Source organism: Pleurodeles waltl, chromosome 6 (assembly GCF_031143425.1).
Source record: "Pleurodeles waltl isolate 20211129_DDA chromosome 6, aPleWal1.hap1.20221129, whole genome shotgun sequence".
In the NCBI taxonomy this organism is placed as follows: Eukaryota; Metazoa; Chordata; class Amphibia; order Caudata; family Salamandridae; genus Pleurodeles; species Pleurodeles waltl.
Window position 1 is genome coordinate 89,637,827 of NC_090445.1, and position 26,397 is coordinate 89,664,223.

At 48.4% G+C, this 26,397-nt stretch overlaps 1 protein-coding gene across 4 annotated transcripts in view; it reads right to left on the minus strand.

Annotated features, from left to right (window-relative positions):
* Positions 1-26,397, minus strand: part of TEKTL1 (tektin like 1) — a 232,388-nt gene that overhangs the window by 22,943 nt on the left and 183,048 nt on the right. For all 4 annotated transcript variants that reach the window (XM_069237411.1, XM_069237410.1, XM_069237409.1 and 1 more), the window contains one exon: positions 17,541-17,754. In XM_069237411.1, coding sequence (XP_069093512.1) covers positions 17,541-17,754 — 214 coding nt within the window. The remainder of the gene's footprint in view (positions 1-17,540; positions 17,755-26,397) is intronic.

A 26,397-nucleotide genomic window follows, 5' to 3' on the forward strand; every position in this document is an offset into this window, starting at 1 on the left:
TGCCCTCTGTTCTTCGTTTTCTGTATCTTCTTCCGTATCTTCTTCTGTGTTCTTCTGTGTTCTTCCGGTCTTCCTGTCTTCTCTCCTTCCGGTCTTCTGATATTCCTTTCTTCTCTCCTTCCGGTCTTCTGTTCTTCTTGTCTTCTGTTCTTCTTGTCTTCTTGTCTTCTGTTCTTCTTGTCTTCTGACTTCGGCTCTTCTGCCTCCTCCGTCCTCTTCTCCCCGCGCCTGCCCTCCTGCTCTTGCCTCATCCCCCTCCCCCACTCGCATCCCCCTCTCTATCTCCCCTATCTAACCCGTTCACTATCTACCTCCCCCACTCCTCCTATCTACCTATCTGTCTATCTCTCTATCCCACTATCTAACTCCCTCACTCTCCACCTCCTCCTATCTCTCTATCTATTTCCCTATCTATTGATTCCCCTATCTATTTTCTCTGTCTATTTCTCTATCTCTCCCCCACTCCCTCACCCCCTCTATTACCTATCTTCCTATCCTCTCACTCTACCTCTCACCCTCACCCACCTCTACAACCCCCCCCCCCATCTTCTCAACCCTACTCCTATCTTTCTCCCCTATCTCCTAAACCTCCTAACACTCACCCCCCTCCACCCTTAAATCCCCCTCCCCCAGCTCTTCTCACTCTACCTGTCCCCCCCCTCCCTCGCGCTTTCCCGCCGCGACCTCCTGCACGCCCCCGCCCCCCAGCTCCCATTCGCCCCCACCTGACCCCTCCCCCCCCACCTCATATGGCGGCCGCTGCGCGACCGCGCCGCTGGCGCGCCAGAGGCGCACCAGAGGCAAGCCCGTCTGCGCCCGTCCGCGCCTGTCCCGCGCCCAGCGCCACGACCCCTGGTCCCCAGCTCTCCCAAGCCCCGCTGACCCGCTACGACCCCACCACCCTCCACGCCCTCAACCCAGGACGCTCCAACACTTGCTTCCAAGCTCACCCCAAACGCATCCATGGACCCTTCGCCTGCAACTCCTGCAAACGCACCTTCCACCACGCAACAACTATGACCACCAGCCCACGCGCCATCAACCACCTCAAGTGCATCCTAGTCAACGCTCGCTCCGTCCACAAACACGCCGTTGAACTCTGGGACCTCCTGGACTCCATAGCACCGGACGTCGCCTTCATCACGGAGACATGGATGAACGCCTCCTCGGCCCCTGACATCGCCACTGCCATCCCCGAAGGCTACAAGATCTCCAGAAAAGACCGCACCAACCAGGTAGGAGGAGGTATCGCCATCGTCTTCAAAGACGACATCAGCGTCACCACCTCCACCGAAGACACCCCTTTCGCCGCTGAACACCTGCATTTTCAGATTCGCACCGATCCGAGGACCACCCTCAGAGGATCCCTCATCTACCGTCCTCCCGGGCCACGCGCCCCTTTCAGCGACGCCATCGCCGACTTCATCTCCCCGCACGCCCTCGCCTCGCCGGACTACATCCTCCTAGGTAACCTCAACTTCCATCTGGAACAAAACAACGACCCCAACACCACCACCCTGCTCGACAACCTCGCCAACCTCGGCCTCAAACAACTGGTGAACACCGCCACCCACATCGCCGGACACACGCTTGACCCCATCTTCTCCGCCAGCAAACACGTCTTCTTCAGCCACGCCTCCGCCCTACACTGGACCGACCACAGCTGCGTCCACTTCACATTCCGACGCGAGACCCGCCACCTCCGCACCCAACCCATCCCTCGTCGACAGTGGAACAAGATCCCCGAAGAGCAACTCTTCTCCGCACTCGCCGCCAACCAACCCACCCTCACCACCGACCCCAACGACGCAGCCCTCAACCTCACAAACTGGATCTCCAACTGCGCAGACATCCTTGCTCCCCTCAAACGCACGCATCGACAGACCAACACCAAAAAACCTCTCTGGTTTGAAAACTTAAGAAAACTTGTCGCGCCCTTGAGAAAGCCTGGCGCAAGGACCGCACCGCTGACAACATGACCGCCCTCAAGAACGCTACCCGCGAACACCACCACCTGATCCGCGCCGCCAAAAGGAACTTTTTCACCGACAGACTGGACAAAAACAGACACAACAGCAGAGAACTCTTCAGCATCGTCAAGGAGTTCTCCAACCCCAGCGCCAACGCCAACGCCGTCACACCCTCACAGGATCTGTGCAAATCCCTCGCCACTTTCTTCCATCGCAAGATTAGCGACCTCCACGACAGCTTCGGACACCAGACCCAACCAAACACCACCGAACCGGCATCCACGGCCATCACCCTCAACAACTGGTCCCACATCAACACGGAAGAAACCAAATCCATCATGAACTCTATCCACTCCGGCGCCCCTTCGGACCCCTGCCCGCACTTCATCTTTAACAAAGCCGACGACATCATCGCCCCGCACCTCCAGACCGTCATCAACTCTTCTTTTTCTTCTGCTACCTTCCCCGAATGCTGGAAACATGCCGAAGTCAACGCCCTACTAAAGAAACCTACGGCTGACCCGAGCGACCTGAAAAACTTCCGCCCCATCTCTCTTCTGCCTTTCCCAGCCAAAGTAATAGAGAAGACCGTCAACAAACAGCTGACCACCTTCCTGGAAGACAACAACCTGCTCGACCCCTCACAAACCGGATTCCGAACCAACCACAGCACTGAAACCGCCCTCATCTCAGTCACTGACGACATCAGAACCCTGATGGACAACGGTGAAACAGTCGCTCTCATTCTGCTCGACCTCTCGGCTGCCTTTGACACCGTCTGTCACCGCACCCTAATCACCCGCCTCCGCTCCACCGGAATCCAAGGCCAGGCCCTGGACTGGATCGCCTCCTTCCTCTCAAACCGTTCCCAAAGAGTTTACCTCCCTCCGTTTCGCTCAGAACCCACCGAGATCATCTGCGGCGTACCCCAAGGCTCATCACTCAGCCCGACACTCTTCAATGTCTACATGAGCCCCCTCGCCAACATCGTACGCAAGCACGACATCATCATCACCTCCTACGCCGACGACACGCAACTTATACTCTCCCTCACCAAGGACCCCGCCAGCGCCAAGACCAACCTACAAGAGGGTATGAAGGACGTCGCAGATTGGATGAGGCTCAGCCGCCTAAAGCTGAACTCTGAAAAAACGGAAGTCCTCATCCTCGGCAACACCCCATCCGCCTGGGACGACTCCTGGTGGCCCACAGCCCTCGGCACCGCCCCGACCCCCACAGACCACGCCCGCAACCTCGGCTTCATCTTGGACCCTCTTCTCACCATGACCAAGCAAGTCAACGCCGTGTCCTCCGCCTGCTTCCTCACCCTCCGCATGCTCCACAAGATCTTCCGCTGGATCCCCGCCAACACCAGAAAAACCGTGACCCACGCCCTCGTCACGAGCCGCCTGGACTACGGCAACACCCTCTACGCCGGGACCACAGCCAAACTCCAAAATCGCATGCAACGCATTCAAAACGCCTCGGCCCGCCTCATCCTCGACATACCCCGCAGCAGCCACATCTCCGCACACCTGAGACACCTGCACTGGCTCCCAGTCAGCAAAAGGATCACCTTACGACTTCTCACCCACGCACACAAAGCCCTCCACGACAAGGGACCGGAATACCTCAACAGACGCCTCAGCTTCTACGTCCCCACCCGCCTCCTCCGCTCCTCTGGCCTCGCACTCGCTGCTGTCCCTCGCATCCGCCGCTCCACGGCGGGTGGGAGATCTTTCTCCTTCCTGGCGGCCAAGACCTGGAACTCCCTCCCCACCAGCCTCAGGACCACCCAGGACCACTCCGCTTTCCGGAGACTCCTAAAGACCTGGCTGTTCGAGCAGCGATAACCCCCCCTTTTTTCCCCTAGCGCCTTGAGACCCGCACGGGTGAGTAGCGCGCTTTATAAATGTTAATGATTTGATTTGATTCGCTAGGGTCTTGTAAATCTGGCCCTTAGTTTTGTAAGCCTTGCAAAAGGTAAGATGGCCACTGATCAGGAGTGCCTAAATTTGTAGTGAGTTGAAATGTTTAGCTCCAAAAAGAAAAATGAACTGGACTCCTACGTGCATTTTTTTTTAAATGAGGTAGCTTTAAAAGGGGAGAAGATGTGAGAGAACAAGAAATAATGCAGTGCAAGAAGCAGAACTGCAGATAACCAGAACCAATGCTGAGGAATGATGAGGAAGACTAAAAATTAGACATGCCACCACATTTCTAATCTTCTAGAGTCTAGCCAACAGATAGAACAGAAGGTCGTGTTACACTGAACTGCAATAGGCTAGGTGGAAAGAATGACCACTTGGCAGACAGACTGAAAGGGAAACAGAAGCAAAAATTGATTGATGCGTGAATAAAAGAAGTATGATTGCAAAACTTTACTAATTTAAGTAGGGAATGATAGAGAGAGACAGAAGAAAATCTGAGATTAGGCACTGAAGCTATTGGAACAGGCGATTTGCCAAATTTAGCAGACCACCAGCCATTAAACCAGGAGTACTCTTCGCCAACAATTACCATCTTGCTTTTATTGCTGTTTAGTGTGAGGGAACTGTCATTCATCGAGGACATGTTTTCATTTAAGGAATTACGGAATCATTCCTCAGTGGAGATGAAACGACCATTAAGGAGGATGATAAGTTGGGTGCCATTAGGATACTTGGAAAGAGAACCCAAAGCACTGAATAAGCTTCATGGAAGTTAACACATGGATATTAAACTGGGTTGGAATCAAGGAAGATACTTGAGGACACTCTGTTTGATGTCGTTGAAGTGGGACATAAAAGGTGGAAGATGAATCATGTCACGTAGACATAAATACGATGTGATCTGTCAAAAGGCGTTGTCTTTTTTCGTCTCTCCTTCAGACATGGGAGTGGGCATGTACAAGACTGTCCAAGCTCCTTATCAGCCCTCCATTGGACTTACTCAGAAAACATGACAGCGACCCATGGTCGAGATGGTCAGTGCACTGATAGCTCGGGAAACACACATGGCTTAGTGTCAGGTTGCATTCCAAGGCAACATCACAAAACAAATTAAAATGATGAACACAGAGTTGAAACATTTCAAACACCCACCCCCAGTCACAGATCTGGGTTTAATCCATCATTATTTTGCTCGCCACATCACCCCAGTTTGGACCCAGCCTTATGCAAATCAGCCTTGAGCCTGTTCCACATGGCACAAGGCATTCTGTGTTGATAAGATTAGGGTTGGGTCAGTGTTTGCCTGGAAAGATCACTCCATCTGATGACCAATAGTTACGCTGTATGTTCTTTTTTTCCTTCCACAAACAAGTGCCACCCTTTTTAGGATATTCCTTGCGAGGAAGGACTGAGGTTACATTGTCAGAAGCAGCAGCCAACACAGCAGCAGTTTCCTCAGTTGCCTCCTCTGGGACTTCAGGCTGTTGGTATTGATTTGACCTGTGCATTGTACAGGTCTGAATGCGCCTTTTTCCTTCAACAGGTAGCGACTATGAATAACCTGGAGAAATAGAGTGCCAGTAAAATCTAGAAGTCGATCAAATGATTGGTGAGATCAGTGTTTAGTAATTCACCTTGTGTAAATTAAATCAGGCATCATGGAGACGTGCAAATACCACACCAAGGGCTGGAATATGCAACATGGAAAAAAAGTGGGTGCAAATTGCACACCCACTAATTACTGTTTGCACAGAGAATGGAAATTTGTGCTTTAAGTGCAAACAGTAGTTTAGCCAAATGTAATCGAAGCCTAAAAGTAGGGGGTGGGATTAAACGGTTTTACTGCTCCCACCTTGATTGGTATCATCTCCCTTGCTATTGGATGCAAATGGTAAAACTGAAATCAAATTACCTTGATATTTAATGTAAAAGACAAGTTGAAGTTATATTATTCTGAACTTTGAAATCATGTAATAACAACAGTTACTTATTTTGTTTAGACCTATTTCTGTATGTAGATCAAGGACATGGACCATGTGTGATGGACTTGAACCCCAGAGCTACTGTGCTTTCGAAGGTCCCTTGGTCAATTGGGGAACGTCACTTCTAACCAGGTTTGGATTGGTAAGGTGGGCAGTTGGGGATTGGCCTATGGGCCGGTGCCTAAAGGTGACCTATTACTCTAGGGCCTATGTTAACTGACCCCCGGCATGCCCTTTCCTTCATTCCTCTTGTTGGAAAGTGGATTATTGGTAAGGGCAGGTAAGTACCTACACTTAGCAATAGGCCACTAACCTCCACTTAGGTCCAGTTAGGCCTCAATAAATTAAACCCAGCTCAACCCTTGGTAGCTTGGCAATGGGTGACAAGGCTTAACTTAGGAGACAAGTGTGTGGCGCATTTAAAAATCACAAAACAGTAAATAAGTATAACTTATATTTGGATTATATTTTTTATCTTTAAAATGACACCAAAATGATTAGAATCCGATAAGGGGAGCAGGATGTATGAATTTTTAAAGAATTAGTGTTTTTTAGCTCATAGAAAGGAATAGCACAAATCCGGTTGCAGCTTGACAGGGGCAAAGTCAAAGTTTAAAGCCGACAGCGATGGAGCCCTGCTCGGCTACAGCAAGCAGGAGGCCTCGGTAAAAAGCTTACCTTCGGACTTAGTCGTTTTCTTGAAGATTTTCTTCAGCGGGACGAAGTGGCCAGTCCGATCCGACCTCCCTGGAGCCCTTCCTCAGATACACGTCACAGAAGACATTGGTGAAAATTTCTACGTTTGGACTTAGATGGTTTTTCAAGATGAAAATCCTTTGACTGGGCCAAACCTGAATCTTGATCCAACATCCCTGGAGCCCTCTTTGGATACACTGCACGGGAGGTCCCGGTCAACTTTCTACGTTCTGACTTAGTCACTTTTTCAGAGATTTTCTTCAGCGGGAGGAACCTACAAGTCAGGCCAGGTTGCGGTTGAGGCAAGTCAGCTAGAATCACCGTGGCAGGTTGGTCCCTTTATGGAGCTTTTTCCAAAAAGTTCTCCAATCTTCTGGATTTTCTTCCAGAAAGTTTTTTAAGGTCCTGTAGGAGTCCACAGCTCACCCCAACTTTCCAGAAGCTCTGAGTTGCTCCTGTAGGGTAAGGACTACAACTTCCAGAATTCACCTGGCTCAAACTCCAAAACGGCCACTGGACAGTGGTCAGCTGGTCAGTTTCTTCAGGCTGTGAGACACAGGACTCTGGTTAGCAATTTTTCACCTGTAGCAAACAGGGAGTCCTTCCTTGAACCAGTTGAAGCCAGGCAAAGTTCTTCTTGTGGTGGACCACAAGTTTGTAGCTGGTGCACTCCTTCAGAGAGCACTGTCCAGGTGCAGGTCAGGGGTCCAGCAGGGCAGTCCTTCTTCTTCTGATGTTCTTCCTTGTAGGGATCTGGTAGGGATCTGAGGTGAGGGTGCAGCTCTGCCATATTTATCCTTGCTCCTGGGAGAAAAACAGGGGGTCCTGGGTGTGCAATCAGAGACAGGGTTCTTCCCCCTGTGATGACCACTTCCTGGGAACTGTGGCAAAAATCAATCCCAGGGAGCAACAGTGTTCAAAAATCCATCATGGCTGAAAATTATTTTTGGAGGTTAGATCTGGCTGAGCCCACACAGTAGTGTGGCTAAAAATCCTAAACACAGCCCTCTCCTGCCCTCTCCTAATCTAATCAAGAGGGCACCTAACTGTCTGGGGTTGCAGGATGTGAGGGAGGTGCTGGGTTGCTCCAAATGTCCTTCCCTGCCTTTGAAGGTCAGTTTGGCAGCCCACGCCCTTCCTGCGTCCCCATCTGCTGAGGTAGATATCTTCCCCCAGGGACATCCTTTGTGTTCAACCTGGGCCACTTCACACCTCATCAAGACAGCCTGGCCAGGCTGCCAGAGGCTGGCCAATCAGAGAAGGGCACTACAGAGCTGAAGTTGGCAACTTTTCAGGTAGATTTTAAAACTCTTTACCTGAATTAGTTATATTAAATGCAACAACTGTAACTTGTGGGATTTATTATAACAAATAATTTGATACCAAACTCGAGGTATCTGACACTTAAGGGGGCTTTGTTAATTAAAATAAAGTTCCCCATTTTAGCCTATGGAGGCCATTCACTATTGTGAAGGAAAAACAAATTTGTCTATTTCACCTCACCAGGGCTTATAAAGCTATTTTATAAGGTCCCTGCTTATAGTTACGTGGCACCCAACCCTAGGGGCACATAGGGCACACCTTAGGGGTGACCTATATGTACAAATAAGGTAGTTTAGACTTTTGTAGTACTTTTAATTCCAAAGTCGAATTTGCATATAACTTTAGTTTAAAAGCAGCCAGCAAGGCAGGGCTTCCTTTAAAATTACACTGGGCACTTCAGCAGTGCACCTATGGGTATGGTGTGGGATGCTGGGGTCCCTAAACCTACATGTCCTACCATATACTAGGGACTTATAGGTAGGTTGACATAGCCAATTATAATTAGCCTAATTTTGATTATTCATTTTGTACAGAGGATAGGCCCTGGGACTGGTTAGCAGTACCAAGGGCACCATCAGAGTCAGGAAAACACCAGCAAAAAGTGAAAAATGGGGGCAAAAATTGAGGGGGCTTCTGCAAACAGCCCTGTTTTCTCATACCTCTCCTGCCAGGCCATTGTCCTGACGGTATGATGGGCGGATGAGATCTTGAGTCTGAGATGTGGCCTCACTGGTTGCCAGGTGCTGCTGCTGCTCTGACCCTTGGATCATTCTCACTTCAGCCCCCCGTGGGGCTGGCCTTCCACTGAAACAGTATCTTTCCCTCTACCCCCCTACCAACTGGACAATTACTTTCAGGGCATGGAGGGTACAGAGGGTGAGAGTATGCACAACCTCCCCGGGGAAAGAATGCGGGAGGGGAGGCTGGTGATTTTGTGACCATTAGGTCATCATCACCTCGGCCCATTGGAGTAGCAGCTATGTACTTTTCTTAACTCTTCCCCTGCCAGGTAATCTCCCTGAGGCTATGGTGGGCTGGGAAGGAGGTAACTCATGGGCCAGGTGATTTGGTGGCCTTTGGCCTCCTTCTTCCTGTTGCTGGAGCCGTAGCAACTGTGTGCTTCTCCTGACCCCCTCTCGTCACCTGGGCACGTGTCTTTCAAGCCTTCGTGGATGTATGGATGTGTTTGCATAGGTTTGCTGTGACACCAGCTTTCCCAGAGAGAAGACAAATAGAGAAGATGAAGTTAAGGTCAGAGCTGTAAGACTTTCGAACTATGCTTGAAGAGTCCCGGCGTCAGCTCAACATTCTGTGATTCTGGGCAAATCACTCTAAGCTTAAGATAAAAAATAAAAAAAATTATCTTGTGTAATGTAACTAGTCAATTTCTCCAGTGCACTTGGGCTGCATTCACGCCATATAAAACTACAAGAATAAATAAACTGCTATTGACCATATTTTACAAATCTGTAAAGGCCAGAGCAAGATAACTAATGACGGCTCTTTATATAAAAACATCTGTATTTCTTTGTAAGATGAATTTTATGCCTTGGATTAGTTTAATTATTAGTCATAAGGCAGTTTTAGAACTCATTTTTGAGTGAGTTTGCCTTATGTCAAGTGTTCAAAGTACACAGTGAGCAGAGGAAAAAAAAGCCGGCTTTGGATGCTGTTCTTTATTTTTGTACTGTACCAGCCAGGACATTAAAATAATAGGTGGCAACCCTAGACTAATCAGGTGTTGTGGCTCTTTGACTATATTTTTTCACCTCTTCCACCCAGATAAAATACAGTGCTTCTGGTTTTTGCCAGAGTTACTTGATCTATAAGCTTTAAGATGCTTATTTTTAAAAATATTTCTCTAAAAATGAGTCCAATGACACTAAGTAAATAGTGTTTCGTGAACGGGCACCATCCAGGATTGTGGGGCACGTTTTTGGCACTGCCCAGGCATAATTATGATCTCAATCCGATCCAGCTTCTACCCATAGGAGAGTCTGCCTTGAGGTCTATGTGCAAGGCAGACTCCAGGGTACAAGGCTTTCAGGTGTTGCAAATCTAAACTGTCTTGCACATAAGCAGGCCGTGCTCTGACGTCAGTTCATATTCACTTCTTATTAGACACAGAGCAGAGTCAGGCAGTTCCAGGTTAGTTCCCGCTGATGATTTCCAGTCTGCTTCCCCGTTTGTGCAGTGAGCTGAACGCGCTATCCCTGGTCCTCTGGAGCATCTTGGATGCAGACACACAAGGCAGGATGGAGTGAGACTGCGCACTACACTAACTAGAAGGCCGCTCTCGCTCTATCTTCTGAGCTTGTAGGCAAGGCCGGGCTGGCAGTACCAGGCATTGGGCATTTCCCCCAGAGGCTGGAGGGGTGAGAGGCCGTTTTTGTTACTGGGTGGCTGGTTTTGTAGCAGTGCAGCAGTTTTAAAAGCCCTGCAGAGTTCCTTGTATATCCAATATTTTTCAAGAAACAATAAAAGTGCCATGTCTACTCTGGTGATTAATGTACCTGCTGGGGAGAGATCAGAGTTTTGTCTAGTGGCAGTTTTGACTCAAAGGTAGCGCCATGGATTACTCTGCCTCCTGCAAAGAACGTATACTATGCAGATCACAGAACATTATTTTATGTGCAATGCTCAGTAGGATACTGCTTTGTTACATAAATCTTTTTGTTACTGTACAGTTCATAAATTACAATCTTAATCTAGAACAGTGAGCTATGAATAGCAATCAAATAACTGCATGCAAACTGCATGGTACAGATTAGAATGTTATGTTCTTTTCCTCAGTCTTTGATTATCCTAATTTTTGCAAAACAAGTTTGTTTGGGAAGAAATAAAGTGCTAGTAGTAAAGTCAACCCTAACCACTGTATTAAATTCTGAATCCTGTGTTTATGCTTTTCCAGACCAAGCGCTTTAAAAAACAGTCCCTACCAGTACAGATGACCTGACTCCTACACCTTGTAGTCTCCTTTGTCTTATGTAACATTTTTGTACACTGATTTACACACACATGGTTTATTGTCTCTGTACGTGTGTGATGTAAAGTGCTCCAACACCCTATGCTGGAAAGAAAGGCGCTATAAAACAAATGAAATAAATGTAAGAGAGGGGCTATAGAAAGAGGAGAGGCACTGATAGAGGGTGGTGGTGAGGGGATCACTGAAGAACCCCAATAAAGATTGCCGTATCCTGGTGCACTGTAAGGTCATCACTTACTATACTGTAAAAACGAAGACAATTTAATATATATTGAAAAATGTGTTGTAGAATGCACAATTTTTTGCAATTTTTTCCATGTTTTCTTAGAGGAGAGACCACCTCCCCAAGCCCAATTGTAGTGGTTAGGCTCTGGCTCGCTATGCACCCTCTTGGGGCTGCTTCAGGTTCCCAGTTCGGCCCTGCATGTACGTAGAATCCGCAACACCGATTAAAGGTCACCTAAAGACTACATCATACGTTGGTTAAACGTGGTATTCTAGCGTCTAGATTTGCTTCTGGAAACTTTCTTCCTAAAGCTTTTTTTTTTGTTTTCTCTAGCCAGCGATGTTTTGTTTTGTACCCTATGGGACTTTTGTGGTAACTTTTGGTGTCTGAAATCTGTATGTCAATGCAGACAACTTGTGTTTATTCTAATTTGATCTCTGAATCCTGGGTATTATCCTTCAGACTATACTTCCTGCAACCCATCTGGACCGTCTCACTGGAACTAATTAAGTAAGTTGCACACCAATTAAAAGTGAGGACTATGGGGGTCATTCCGACCCTGGCGGTAAAACCCGCCAGGGCCGTGAATGACGGAAAGCACCGCCAACAGGCTGGCGGTGCTTTCCTGCCCATTCTGACGCCGCGGTCAGAAAAGGGGATCCGGCGGTTTCCCGACGGATTTCCCCTGGCTGGGCTGAACCTCCATGGCGGCGCTGCAAGCAGCGCCGCCATGGGGATTCCGACCCCCTTCCCGCCAGCCTGTTTCTGGCGGTTTTTACCGCCAGGAACAGGATGGCGGGACGGGTGTCGTGGGGCCCCTGTGGGCCCCTGTACTGCCCATGCCACTGGCATGGGCAGTGCAGGGGCCCCCTAACAGGGCCCCAGCATGATTTTCACTGTCTGCATAGCAGTGAAAATCGCGACGGGTGCAACTGCACCCGTCGCACCCCTGCAACACCGCCGGCTCCATTCGGAGCCGGCTTCTGTGTTGCAGGGCCTTTCCAGCTGGGCCGGCGGGTGCTCCCTTGGCGGGCGCCCGCCGGTCCAGCGGGAAAGTCTGAATGGCCCCCGCAGTCTTTTGACCGCGGAGCGGCCAAGTGGCGGCGTAAGTTTGGCGGGCGGCAACCGCCGCCCGCCAAACTTGGAATGATCACCTATGTCCCTTTTGTACCTTGTTTCTGCTTCTCCATCATCCGGGACCTGACTGCACTACATTCCAGATGGGTGCAGATAACTAAGGGTTTGTCCTTGGGAAAAGTAGCATATCCTGGGTGTTTTATCCTCTCTTTAAATTCTTCTTGAGGATGGATTTTTCTATTGCCTCTATGGGCAACACTTCAATACTCCCCCAGCCCTTCCACCCGTGGCTAATCTCTAAGTATAGTATGTTTGGAAGAGGTAGTTATGCTCATTATCATAGGTGCCCAAGTGCATCTGACCTTAAAGGTTTTGCCAAAGTTAATGACACCAACCACTGATTATAAATATATTTTAGCAGCCGTAGCTTTTTGAACACAAATGATGAGTGAAAGAACAAAGTATGTGAATAAACCAACTTGTTCTGATGGTAAACAGAGACCAAAAGGTTTGAGTTTGAACCTGGGCCGTGAATAACATTGAATGATGACAAGCATGTATGTACATATTAATTTGAGATGAGGCCCAAAAATGATGGAGGGATCAAAAGAGAGACAGAAATAGCAGACATAAGACACCATTGTAGGATGGACTGCATGGAAGACAAAGTGCATTGATGGCTTGAACCAGGGAGCACAACTTCAGACAACATTAACCACTATGGGGGTCATTCTGACCCCCGCCGGCGGCGGAAGCCGCCCGCCTGGCGGGAACCGCCAGAAGACCGTACTGCGGTCAAAAGACCGCGGCGGTCATTCTGACTTTCCCGCTGGGCTGGCGGGCGACTGCCAAAAGGCCGCCCGCCCGCCCAGCGGGAAAGCACCAGCAACAAGGAAGCCGGCTCCGAATGGAGCCGGCGGAGTTGCTGGTGTGCGACGGGTGCAGTTGCACCCGTCGTGAATTTCAGTGTCTGCTAGGCCCCACGACACCCGTTCCCGCCAGCCTGGTTCTGGTGGTGAAAACCGCCAGAACCAGGCTGGCGGGAAGGGGGTCGGAATCCCCATGGCGGCGCGTGGAGGATTCACAGGGGCAGGGGAAAACCGGCGGGAAACCGCCGGTTTCCCTTTTCTGACCGCGGCTTTACCGCTGCGGTCAGAATTGCCCTTGATGCACCGCCAGCCTGTTGGCGGTGCATCCTCCAACCCCGGCCCTGGCGGTCCATGACCGCAAGGATCGGAATGACCCCCTATGTTCTGCCGGAGGCAAGCAGTGGAAGAGTTTTGGAAGGCGTTTGATCCTCTGCCCTTTGTGTATGTATGTATGTACGTTTGTATGTATGTATGCTGTATGTATAAAGTGCAGACTTAGCCAAAGCACTGTCATGGTCAAAGACAAGGATACAGTTGGCACGTTTTTGGAGGGGTTTATGGGAGCAGCCGTGTACTCACAATGCATAGTGATGTGATGTTATTTAAAGACTCTTCAACTCTTTCCTGAATTGGAACAGGGATGTGAAGTCCTGCAGGATACAGGGATGATGTTCCAGTTACTAAGTGCATAGATGGAAAAGGCCTGATGCTTGTTTTTTTTAACTGTTGTGTATATATTTTACCTCTGATAGCCATTTTCTGCTCTGGGTTTCTTCTCTTCAACTCACATGATGCCGAACACATAAAAGATCACTGATGTTCAACTAGGCAAGATATGGGGGTGTTTAAGAACATCTTAAGAGCAGTTTTTGTTACAGTTGACCACACTGTTGTGGTAGACTGTCTGAAAGCGACAGGTTTCCGGGGCAAAGCTTTGAGTTGGTTCATCTCATTCCTTCAGAACTGATCTCAGGAGGTGCATCTTGACCCCTTTGCCTCTATAACATCTAAAATTGCATATGGAGTTCCGCGGCAGTCATCACTCTCACCCCAACTCTTTAACATTTATACTAAACCTCTCATTAGTGAGATGATCCCCAATTTTTATTTCGGTTGACTGCTACAGTCTGGGCAGGAGGAGTTTCAAAATATTTTGAGATATATTTTTAACTGGATGCACCTAAATCAACTGAAGCTCAATGCTGATAAAATGGAAATTATGGCTCTTAACAAGCATACTAATCTCTGGTCCTACGTCTTCTGGCCACATGAGCTGGGCGATTTAGCTGTGCCCTGCATGTCAGCTAAAAGCCTATGGATAGGGTGGACAGTCATCTCACCCTAGTGTCCCAGATCAGCTCATAATGGCTTAATGTGCTTTTTTGTTAAAGACTATCAGGTAATTGGCCCGCCTTCTACTGCTGGAAGTTCTGAAGTCAGTCTTAGTATCCACTGTTGTGTCAGGGTTGGGCTACGCCCATTCTAATACATTGGGGCTCCCGGATAACTCCATTAGAAGGTCACAGGTCATCCAAAATGAGGTTGTCTGCCTCATTTTTGATTGGCCCAGAAGAGCCCATATTACACCAGACTTGAAATAGCTTCATTGGTTGCCAGTTACACGGAGCATCTAGGGCCAGATGTACGTAGATTTATTTTGGGCGCAAATGGTCCAATTTGCAGAACCGGGTTATTTGTGACCTCAAAAAAATATTTTTTTTATGTATTAACCCTATTTTGGGATTCAGTCATCTATTACTGAATAGCAAAATGGGTTTGTGAGTCGCTATTAGGAAGGGGCGTGTTTAGAGCATCCCTTCCTAACACTGAATCGCAATGGTATGTGTGAATGTTTTTCGACTTGAATGCTGTTGCATAACATTTCTATTTTAGTGACTCCGTAGAGGAGACAGTAACTTATTTGCAAACGTGAATCCCCTTTGTGAATGTGGGTGAAAACATTTTTTAAGAGCAGGCCCCGGGAACCACTGCCTAGTCAGAAAAAAACGAAAAGAAAACATTTCAGTTTTCTTTTTGTAATGGATCCCATATAACTAAATAGGCTGCATTACACAAAAAACTGTTTTTTGAAAAAACAGTCACAGCCATGGTGGTCTGCTGATCCTAGAAGGCCACCATCCCTGTGAGTGCTGGCAATTCCCAATGGGTCACAAATTGCGACCTGCCTCATGTATATTGATGAGGCAGATCCCTTGCGACCACTTGTGAATCGCAAACCGTGCTAAACACACTGTAGTACATCACACTTTGCGATTTTCTAATAGTGAATCGCAATTACGAGATTGCAAACTGGGTTTTTCATACATCTGGCTCCTAGATGTCAAGCCTCTAAGTAATTACACAATCTTGGTCCTTTCTTTATCAAAAAGAGAATTAGGAAATATGAGTCTGGTCACGCTCTCAGAAGGTACGGATCTGCTTGTTCTTCCCAAATATAGGAGAGAACATATGGGCGGTCGGAACTACTCTGTTTTAGCCCCACTATTTGGAACTCCCTCCCCCTGCAAGTGCATCAAGGCCAGTTTGATCAGATTTCGGAAAGCCTTGAAAACATGGCTTTTCAAGAAGACCTATGAAGAGTTCACCCTTGGGCACCCTCTGTTGTTCTAGTACCTTTTGCGCCAAGGAGCCTTTTGTGCACGTACCCATAGCAAATTCTGGTTAACATTCATTTTTTTTTATAACATCTGACATCACCAGAAGGGTTAACGTGGGCGGAGAAATATAATAAACTGAGCTTATTTTGCTTTGATAGAACATTCACTCTAATTGATTAAAAAACTTTGGCCTTTATAATCATAAACTCTATTTCAAGAGGTGAGATACCCAAGTATAGAACCAGACAAGAGTTACGGATGGGTTTCAACTACTCGTTGCCAGGGAAGAGGCTGCTACACATCCTGACTTGAGCTAAACCTGGCACTGTTCTTGGTGCACCTTTCATGTAGGGTCTGGAAAGCAGCAGGGGGAAATAAACAGGAGTCTTAAAAGTTCTATTCACTTCATGCAGTTTCTGTTCCTTGTCATTCTTTTAGCACCATTCAGCAGGCAATGGGGCTGAGAGGTTGGTCAAGGATGCTACCTTTGATGCAATTAGATGACTGATCTCTGTTAGACCTGGCCTTTTACTAAATTTATGTCCGTAAGTGTCAGCGAGGATTTTTAACCCATCCTGTTTCACGGAGAATTTAATGAGCTTGGTTCCTTGATTCCAGTTTGAGATGAGGGATTTCACCCGGGTGACCTACAGATTCCAGTTTGAGATGAGTAATTTCACCAATGTGATTCCCGGAACCCCAGCTTTAGACAAAGGTTTTCACCACGATTTTAGCTTGAGATGAGAGAGACTTCACCTATGTGTCTAATAAACTCTAGTTTGAAATGAGGGACTACACCCCTGTGGCCCCCAAATTCAAAGTTTAAGATAGGGATTTCACCCAAGTGGGTATCAGATTTCAATTTCAGATAAATGATTTCATCCTTGCTGGCCCCAAATCCGTCTTAGATGCGGGAGTTTACTCATAGGGGTCCCTGGATTCAATTCAATGGAACCAATGGCATTGTATTCCAGATCTCATTTATTTGGTCCCCGGATTCCAACGTTAGATGAGGGATTTTACACATGCGGGATCAGGATTCCAGTTTGAGATGGGGGTCCTTACCTATGAGGGGCCCACGTTCTAGTTTGTGATGAGGGATTTCACCCGTAGGGATCCCTGGTTTCAGTTTAAAGGGGTAGGTTCCACAGCATAGCATTGGATTGCAGTAGTAGAGGAGGGATTTGACAGGTGTGGCCACAAGTTCATTTTAGGGGAGAGATTGCACAGGTGTAGCAACATATTCCAGTTTGAGAGGGGAAATTTCACTCGAGTGTCCAAACGTTTCAGGCTGGGGAAGGGGATCTCATTGGTGTGACCTCATCCCAAGGTGACAGGAAATATTTCACAGGTGTGGCCACAGGTCGAAGTTTAAAAGTAGAAATCTTATAGGTGTGGCCGCAGGCTCCAAGTTGAAAGGGAACATTTCTTGGTGTGGCCAAAGTTTTGTGTATGGGGAGATTTCAAGAATAGAGCAACAAGCTTATTTAGAGAGTGGGTGGTCTCACTTAAGTAATCCTGGACTCCAATTTGAGGGGAGGTCTTATATTCCACTTTTAAGGTTGTAAGAGGGGTCACGTTTATAGTATTATATTTCAGTTTGTGGTTGGGGGTCACCTGTATGGTTGTATATTGCAGTTTAGTGAGATAAGTGGGGGAGTCTTAATTAATTCTAGGTTACAGTTTAACTAAGGCTATGTATAGACCTAGATTCCACTTTTTAGGTTTTGAATGGGCGGGTGTATTGTCTTAGGCTGCCATTCGATGATCTGTCACCTGTGTAGTCCAAGATTCCAATATTGGGGGTGGGGAGGGATGGGGGAGTTCCCCACAGTGTCCCAGATTTCAGATGAAGGGCTCACCTGGCGAGAAAGGCCCCAGTGGGTCTGTCTTCGGCATGGTGTTCCTCTCTCCACCCCAGCGAGCCGGAGGGCGGTTGGAGAGGGGGTTGTTGCTGAGAATGGCTTCGGTCTCGTTGTCCCGCAGGACGGTGCTCAGACAGTGAGTTATCAGGTCCAGAACTCGGCTCCGCTCCTGGACACAGTCGGACAGGGCACGGCGGCAGGATCCCAGGGCCTGAGGGACAGAGAAGGGTCCTGGCATTACCATGAGAGGCAAAATCAACATCTTAAGAGCACCATGAGAGACAGCAGCATCTATGGGGACCTCGAGCAGACAGCCACGTCCCTGGGGTACCACAAGAGTCAGCAGTATCCATGGTGACCATCAACAAGCAAACAGCAGCATCTCGGGGTCACCACAAAAGACAGCAGCATCTATGGTCACCACATGCAGACAGAAGAATCCCTGTGTCGTTATAAGAGGCAGCTGCATCGTTAACCACAGAGACAGACAGGGGAAGAGGGAGCAGCAGAAAGATTTAGAAAGCGGCAGCATCCAAAGTCACCATGAATGGCAAAGCGTAGCATTGGGAGCCGTTGATCACCATGAGAGACAGAGCATCCTTGCAGAAGCATGAGAGCCAAAGAGAGAAGGTAAATAGTGCACTCCAGCACTTTCGAAGGTTGGGGTTTCCTAATACCAAGACTGTGTAGTATCAAGTTCACCTCAAACCTTTTTCATCCATCACTCGACACTCCCTGCTCCTTTATGTCACTCTTGGAGGCTGTTTTTCACCCCTGCTTTATTTCGTTGCCACTGTTTCCCGTTTTTCTCTTCCCTATTCTTTCCCCTACCACTGTTTTTTTCCTGTAGGCCCCACCTGCGACCACCGTCTCAAATTAAGCACCAGGCGGAGGAAGTAGTCAAGCAGAAAAAACAGCAACTCTATGGGGTTTCCCTAGTAGACAGCTTCAGCATTCTTAGGTCAAGGTGATGTAAAACAGCAGCAGAATTTAAGGTCACCCCAGAGACATAAACGGGCAGAGGGAGCCGTCAGTCACCATAAGAGCCAGAAGCAGAATCCTAAGATCACCATGAGAGACAAAGGGGACAAAGGAAGCAATGGGTCACCATTAGCGACAGCAGCAACATCCTGAGGTCAGCTTGAGAAGCAAAGAGAGCAGTGGGTCACCATAAGAGACAGCAGCAGCATCCTAAGATCACCATGAGAGACAAAGAGACTAGTGGGTCACTATGAAAGGCAGCAGCAACATCCTAAGGTCATCTTGAGAACCAAAGAGAGCAGTGGGTCACCATGAGATACAGCAGCAGCATCCTAAGATTACCATGAGAAACTAAAGGAGCAGTGGGTCACCATGAGAGCCAGCAGCAACATCCTAAGGTCAACCTGGGAAGCAAAGCAGGACAATGGCAGCAGCCGTGTAAAAACCAGCAAGTTCCACCATAAAAGACAGCAGCATGCTGGGATGGCCACAAAGAGAGACGAAGATTAAGATAGTTGTCAGACAGCAGCACCCTAGATCATCAGAGAAATACAGAAAAATTGAGGGCAGCAGGAACTAAGAAATAGCAGTATACCCAGGTCACCCTGAGAAGACATCTTGTATATTCCACTTAGAGACAGCAGCATCCCGCCATTAACAAAGAGGAAAAGAAACAAGCATTGAGCATATTCAGATAGTGAGGGACAGTAGCATTTTAGAGATAACACTAGATTAAAAGAGAGACTATTAGAAATGGGGTCTTTGGTTGGCAGTCAGGTTACCCCCTGTCCAAGCAAGGACCCTCAGCCAAGCCAGTGTAAAGGAGAATCACACTCAGTTAACCCCCACTCACCCCCTTGGTAGCTTGGCACGAGCAGACAGGCTCAACTTCAGAAGCAATGTGTAAAGTGTTTGTACCAACACACAGTAACTCAATGAAAAAAACGACAAAATGACACAACACAGGTTTAGAAAAATAGATAATATTTATCTAAACAGAACAAGCCCAAAAAGACAATATTCCAACATACACAAGTCAAGATATGAATTTTCAAAGAACAGGAGTCTTAAATTGTTTTAGAAAGCAGTGAGAACATTGTTAGTGCACAAAAGTACCTGGGTAGCGTCAAAATAACACCGCACGGGCGAGTGTGCATCAGAAAAGGCCAGTGATGCGTTGATTTCTCACTCGTAAGCGAGACCATGTGTCGTTCCTCCTCCAGTCGGGTCGGCGTGCATCGTTTCTTCTCTCCCACAAGAGAGCGATGTGTTGATCCGGATGGGTACCTTGGGTCTGGGTAGGCTTTGTGTTGTTTTTCCGCGCCCAGCGATGTTGCATTGAAAATCCAATCGCACTGTATCACTAAACTGTGCTGCGTGGGGTTTGCACCGTTAGCAGGTGTTGCGTGTCGTTTCTCCAGCCGCTTTGCGTCTGTCTTCCAGCTGTGATGCAGGTAGAGCATTGATTTCAGCCGTAAAGCCAGCAGTGCGTCGTTTATCAGCCGCGTCACAGAAGGTGCGTCGAAAATTTCCCTGCACGGCAGTCTGTGCGTGGGTTTCCAGTCTTTGTCTGCCAGCTTCACCTTTTAAGGGCCCAGGAACTGGATAGGGAACCACTTGGCAGGGCAGGAGTCTCAGCAGAGTGTCCAGGTGCTGGCAGGGGAAGTCTTTGATGGCCCTGAGACTTCAACAACAGGAGGCATGCTTAGTTCAAGCCCTTGGAGATTCTTCTCAAGCAGGAATGCACAACAAAGTCCAGCCTTTGTCCCCTTTCACAGGCAGAAGCAGCAACTGCAGGATAGCCCAAAAAAGCACAGTCACAGGCAGGGACAGCACTTCTCCTCAGCTCTTCTCCTTGGTAGAGGTTCCTCTCGATTCCAGAAGTGATCTAATTTTCAGGGGTTTTGGGTGCTCTTCTTATATCCCTTTCTGCCTTTAAAGTAGGCCACCTTCAAAGATAATTCTCTCTTGTTTGTAAAATCCTGTCTTGCCCAAGCCAGGCCCAGACACACACCAGCGGGTTGGAGACTGCATTGTGTGAGGGCAGGCACAGCCCTTTCAGGTGTAAGTGACCACTCCTCCTCTCCCCTCAGCCCAGATGGCCTATCAGAATATGCAGGCTACACCCGAGCTCCCTTTTTGTCACTGTCTAGGAGAGAGGTGCAAACAGCCCAACTGTCAAACTGACCCAGACAGGGAATCCACAAACAGGCAGAGTCACAGAATGTTTTAAGCAAGAAAATGCATACTTTCTAAAAGTGGCATTTTCAAACACACAATCTAAAAACCAACTTCACTAAAACATATATCTTTAAATTGTGAGCTCAGAGACCCCAAACTCCATGTAAATCTGCTCCCAAAGGGCATCTTCACTTTAATAATATTTAAAGGCACACTTGCCAAGTCAAATTGGCAGTTTAAAACTGCACACACAGACTCTGCAGTGGCAGGTCTGAGCCATGTTTACACTTGCCATGTCGAATTGGCAGTTTAAAACTGCACACACATACACTGCAGTGGCAGGTCTGAGCCATGTTTATAGGGCTACTAAGTGGGTGGCACAACCAGTGCTGCAGGCCCACTAGTAGCATTTGATTTACAGGCCCTGAGCACCTCTAGTGCACTGTACTAGGGACTTACTAGTAAATCAAATATGCCAATCATGGAAAGCCAATTACACATACATTTTACATAGGAGCACTTTAGCACTGCATAGCAGTGGTAAAGGGCCCAGCATATCAAAAACAGCAAAAACAGAGTCCAGCACACATCAACAACCTGGGAAACAGAGGCAAAATGTTAAGGAAGACTACGCCAAGGATGCCAAGTCTAACATGTTTCCCCCCAGCTGAAAGTGGGGAGCAACTACCCAACATCATGGGAATTCTCATCACTAAGGCGGAAGAATATGGACAGACCATCAGCATTGGCGTGTTCTGTACCAGGGCGGTTTTCCACCTTAAAGTCCATCCCCTGTAGGGAAATGGACCACCTCAACAGTTTTGGATTCTCACCCCTCATCTGCATTAACCATCTGAGGGGCCTGTGGTCCGCCTGAACCCAGAAGTGAGTCCTAAACAAGTAGGGTCTTAGCTTCTTCAACGCCCAGACCACAGCAAAATCTTCACGCTCTATTGTACTCCACCTACGTTCCCTGGGAAGTAACCTCCTGCTAATGAAGGCTACAGGTTGATTTAGGCCCTCTTCATTGAAACTGTGAGAGTACTGCTTATATACCATGCTCTGAGGCATCTATTTGCACAACAAACTCCTTAGAGTAGTCAGGTGAATGCAGCAAAGGTGCTGTGCACATGGCAGCCTTCAGGGCATCAGAAGCGGTCCTGCAAGCCTCTGTCCAGATTACCTACTATGGTTGCTTCTTGGAAGTCAACTCATTCAAGGGGGCAACAATGGTGCCATATCCCTTGACAAACCTTCTGTAATAGCCAGTGAGGTCTAAAAATGCCCTCACCTCAGGCTGGGTCTTGGGAGCTCCCAGACCAGAATGGTGTCAATTTGTGGCTGTAGGGGTGCCATCTGGCCACTCCCTACCTTGTGTCCCAAATACACCACTGAACCCTGCCCTATTTGGCATGTGCTTGCCTTAATAGTGAGGCCTGCCTTTAGCTGGGCCTTCAACACTCTGCAGAGGTGCTGCAAGTGTTCTTCCCAAGTGGAACTGAACACTGCAATGTCATCCAGGTATGCTGCACTGAAGTCATCCAGCCCAGTCAACATCTGGTTGACCAACCTCTGGAATGTGGCAGGGGCATTTTTCATCCCAAATGGCATCACTTTGAACTGGAAGTGTCCATCTGGGGTAGAAAATGCTGACCTCTCCTTGGCTCCCTCAGTTAGGGCAATCTGCTAATACCCAGACGTCAAATCAAACGTACTGAGGTATTTGGCAGCTCCCAACTGATCTATGAGCTCATCAGTTCGGGGGATGGGGTGCGCGTCAGTTTTAGGGACCGCATTGAGACCCCGGTAGTCCACACAGAACTGGAGTTCTGGGGTTGCACCAGGAGCACAGGAGCAGCAGCCTGTGGGACCAAGACCACAGGGCTAGCCCACGGTCTGCTGTAAAACTCAATCATCCCTAGGGATAACATCTTAGACACCTCATCTTTGATGCTAGCCCTGATCTTATCAGTCACCCTGTAAACTTTCTGTTTAATGGGTGGACTGGCCCCAGTGTCCAGATCATGTGTGCACTGCTGGGATCAAGGAGAACAGGGAGGCAAACTGATCCAATACCTGGCGACAGTCCCTGAGTTGTTCTGAGGTCAGGGAGGGGCAGAGGTTCACTCCCCCCACAGACCCACCTTTCGCTCCGGCAGACAGGACGCCAGGAAGAGGCTCACTCTCTTCCTACATCCCATCATCTGACGCTAGGAGTATGGACAATTCAGTTCGCTCAAAGTGTAGCTTGAGATGGTTCACATGCAGGACCCTTTATGGGTTCCTGGGAGTCCGCAAGTCCTCCAGGTAGGTGACTGCTCTTGCGCTTCACCACCTCAAATGGCCCAGTCCACTTGTCCTGGAGCACCCTAGGCTCCACTGGCACCACTACCCACACTTTTTGCCCAGGCTGAAACTCGACCAGAGTCGCATTCTGGTCATACCACCGTTTCATGTCTGCCTGGCTTGCTTCCTGGTTCTATTGTGCGAGAGCTCTAAAGCGGGCAGTCTGGTTTCTGAAAGCCAGCATGTAGCTAAATACATCCTGGGGAGATTTACTGGGAGCTTTCTCTAAGCCCTCCTTCACCAGAATCAAAGGTCCCCTGACAGGGTGGCCATACAGTAACTCAAAAGGACTGAATCCAAGCCCTTTTTGAGGCACCTCCCTGTAGGTGAACAGAAGGCATGGCAAGAGGACGTCCCACATCCGCCTCAAGGGCTCTGACAAGCCCATGATCATGCCTTTTAAGGTGAGGCTGAATCTTTCAACCAGACTATTGCTTTCGGGGTGGTAAGGAGTGGTGATCCTATACGTTACCCCACCCTCCTGCCACAGAGACTTCATATAAGTAGATTTGAAGTTGGTACCCCTATCAGATACCATTTCCTTGGGGAAACCCAAGCGGGTAAAAAACCTCATCAATGCACGACCCACTACTGGAGAAGTGTTTGATCTCAGCGGAATGGCTTCTGGGTACCAGGTGGCATGGTCCACCAAGACCAGGATGAACCTGTTGCCCATGGCTGTCTTGGGTTCCAGAGCCCCCACAATGTCAATACTGACCCTTTCAAAGCGGGTACTGACCACTGGGAAGGATTGGAGGGGAGCCTTACATTTCCCTCCACTCTTGCCACTTGCCTGACAAGTCTGGCAAGACCTGCAATGAGCATCTGAGTGCCTGGGCATTAGGGGCCAGTAAAAGTGGGTGACAAGCCGATCAAAGGTCTTGTCCTGCCCCAAATGTCCAGCTAAATGCACATCATGAGCCAGACCGAGTAGGAAGGCTCTGCAAAAAATCACATTCCAACCATGTTTGGGATTCCTTCTTCTTATAGAACCTAAACTTGTCCTTATACTGCTCAGGGGTGAGACCATACCTTGTGAGTAGGGCATCCTTCATGATAAAGTAGATGAGCCCCTGAGGATCCCCTAAGGATGTCAGAGTATCCCTACCCTCAACCTCAAAGTGCTTTCACAGACCCGCCCCCCCAATGAGCTTCAGGGACTAGATTCTTATGAAGAGCAGATTCATACCCCTTCAACCACAGGAATATGTGATCCTCCCTTTTGTAATCCTTCACAAGGTCTTTAGGAATGTGTACCCTCCTCTTAGGCTACACTGTGATATTGCTGCCACCATCCCTACTGGACTGGCTCCTCTGATTCAGCTCCCTCAAGCTGAGCTCATGGGCCAGAAGTATGTTCTTTCCCCCTACGGCCATCCTCCTTTCTTCAATCTCCCTTTGCATCCTAAACTTCTCCAACTTCAGCTGGTGGGCCCTCTCTACCTGTCTGTCCTGTAACTCTTCAGGAGTCAGACCCTTGGATGACACACTGCTACCTGCCCTAGACTCTCTCTCCTTGGACATAACAGGCCAACCCACTATACCATTGTGTATGGATTGCATCTTCTCACCCTCATCCTCCTCCTCCTCCTCTGTGTGCCCCTCAGCTGTCACCCAGGCCCTCTGTGCCTTCTGCAGCTCCTCCTTCCTGGTGGAGTCCTTAATGGGACAGGCAAGATGTTTGTAGAACTGCCTCAACTGAGCAACTGTATAGCTTTCCGGATTCCCTAAGTCAAAAGCAGCTCCAGCTGATGCATCTCCAGATTGAGACATGATAAAGAAACAACAAAAGTGCAAGTTTCAAGGCAGAACAAAGAGTTCCCAATGAAGTTCAAAAGTCAATAAAGGATCAGCAGAAATATGGAGTTCGAACAAAGAGTCCAAAAAGAAAAAAAGAAAAAACAAGCTGTATGTGGTCACGTAATGGTCTTCACTGAAAACAGCAGTGTACACTTAATCACTGTATGTCAAGTACGAACACAAGTTCAATCCTCACCGCTGATCACCAATGTTAGAAATGTGGTCTTTGGTTGGCAGTCAGGTTACCCCCTGTCCAAGCAAGGACCCTTACTCTAGTCAGGATAACGCAGAATCACACTCAGTTAACCCCCACTCAGCCCCTTGGTAGCTTGGCACGAGCAGGCAGGCTTAACTTCAGAAGCAGTGTGTAAAGTATTTGTACCAACACACACAGTAACTTAGTGAAAACACTACATAATGGCACCACACAGGTTTAGAAAAATAGATAATATTTATCTAAACAAAACAAGCCCAAAACAACAATAATCCAACATACACAAGTCAAGATATGAATTTTCAAAGAATAGGAGTCTTAAATCCTTTTAGAAAACAGTGAGAAAGTTGTTAGCGCAAAAAAGTTCCTGGGTAGCGTCAAAATAACACCGCACGGGCCAATGTGCATCAGAAAAGGACAGCGATATGTCGATTTCTCATTCGTAAGCGAGACCGTGCGTAGTTCCTCCTCCGATCGGGTCGGCATGCGTCATTTCTTCTCTCCCGCAAGAAAGCGATGCGTCGATCCGGATGGGCACCTTGGATCCGGGCAGGCTTGGCGTTGTTTTTCCACACCCAGCGATTTTGCTTTGAAAATCCGGTTGCACGGTATTACTAAACCGCCCTGCGTGGGGTTACGTCATTATCAGCCTCCGTTAGCGGGTGTTGCACGTCGTTTCCCCAGCCGCATTGCGTCAATCTTCCAGCGTGATGCAGGTGGAGCGTTCATTTCAGCCACGAAGCCGGCAGCATGTCGTTTATCAGCCGCATCACAGAACGTGCAGCAAAAATGTATTTGTCCCCTTTCACAGTCAGAAGCAGCAACTGCAGGATAGCCCAACAAAGCACAGTCACAGGCAGGGGCAGCACTTCTGCTAAGCTCTTCAGCTCTTCTCCTTGGCAGAGGTTCCTCTCAATTCCAGAAGTTATCTAATTTTCAGGGGTTTTGGGTGCTCTTCTTATACCCCTATCTGCCTTTGAATTAGGCAAACTTCAAAGGAAAGTCTCTCTTCTTTGTAGGATCCTGCCTTGCCCAGGCCAGGCCCGACACACACCAGGGGGTTGAAGACTGCATTGTGTGAGGGTAGGCACAGCCCTTTCAGGTGTAAGTGACCACTCCTCCTCTCCTCTCAGCCCAGATGGCCCATCAGGATATGCAGGCTACACCCCAGCTCCCTTTGTGTCACTGTCTAGGAGAGAGGTGCAAACAGCCCAACTTTCAAACTGACCCAGACAGGGAATCCACAAACAGGCAGAATCACAGAATAGTTTAAGCAAGAAAATGCTCACTTTCTAAAAGTGACATTTTCAAACACACAGGGCCTGATTCAGA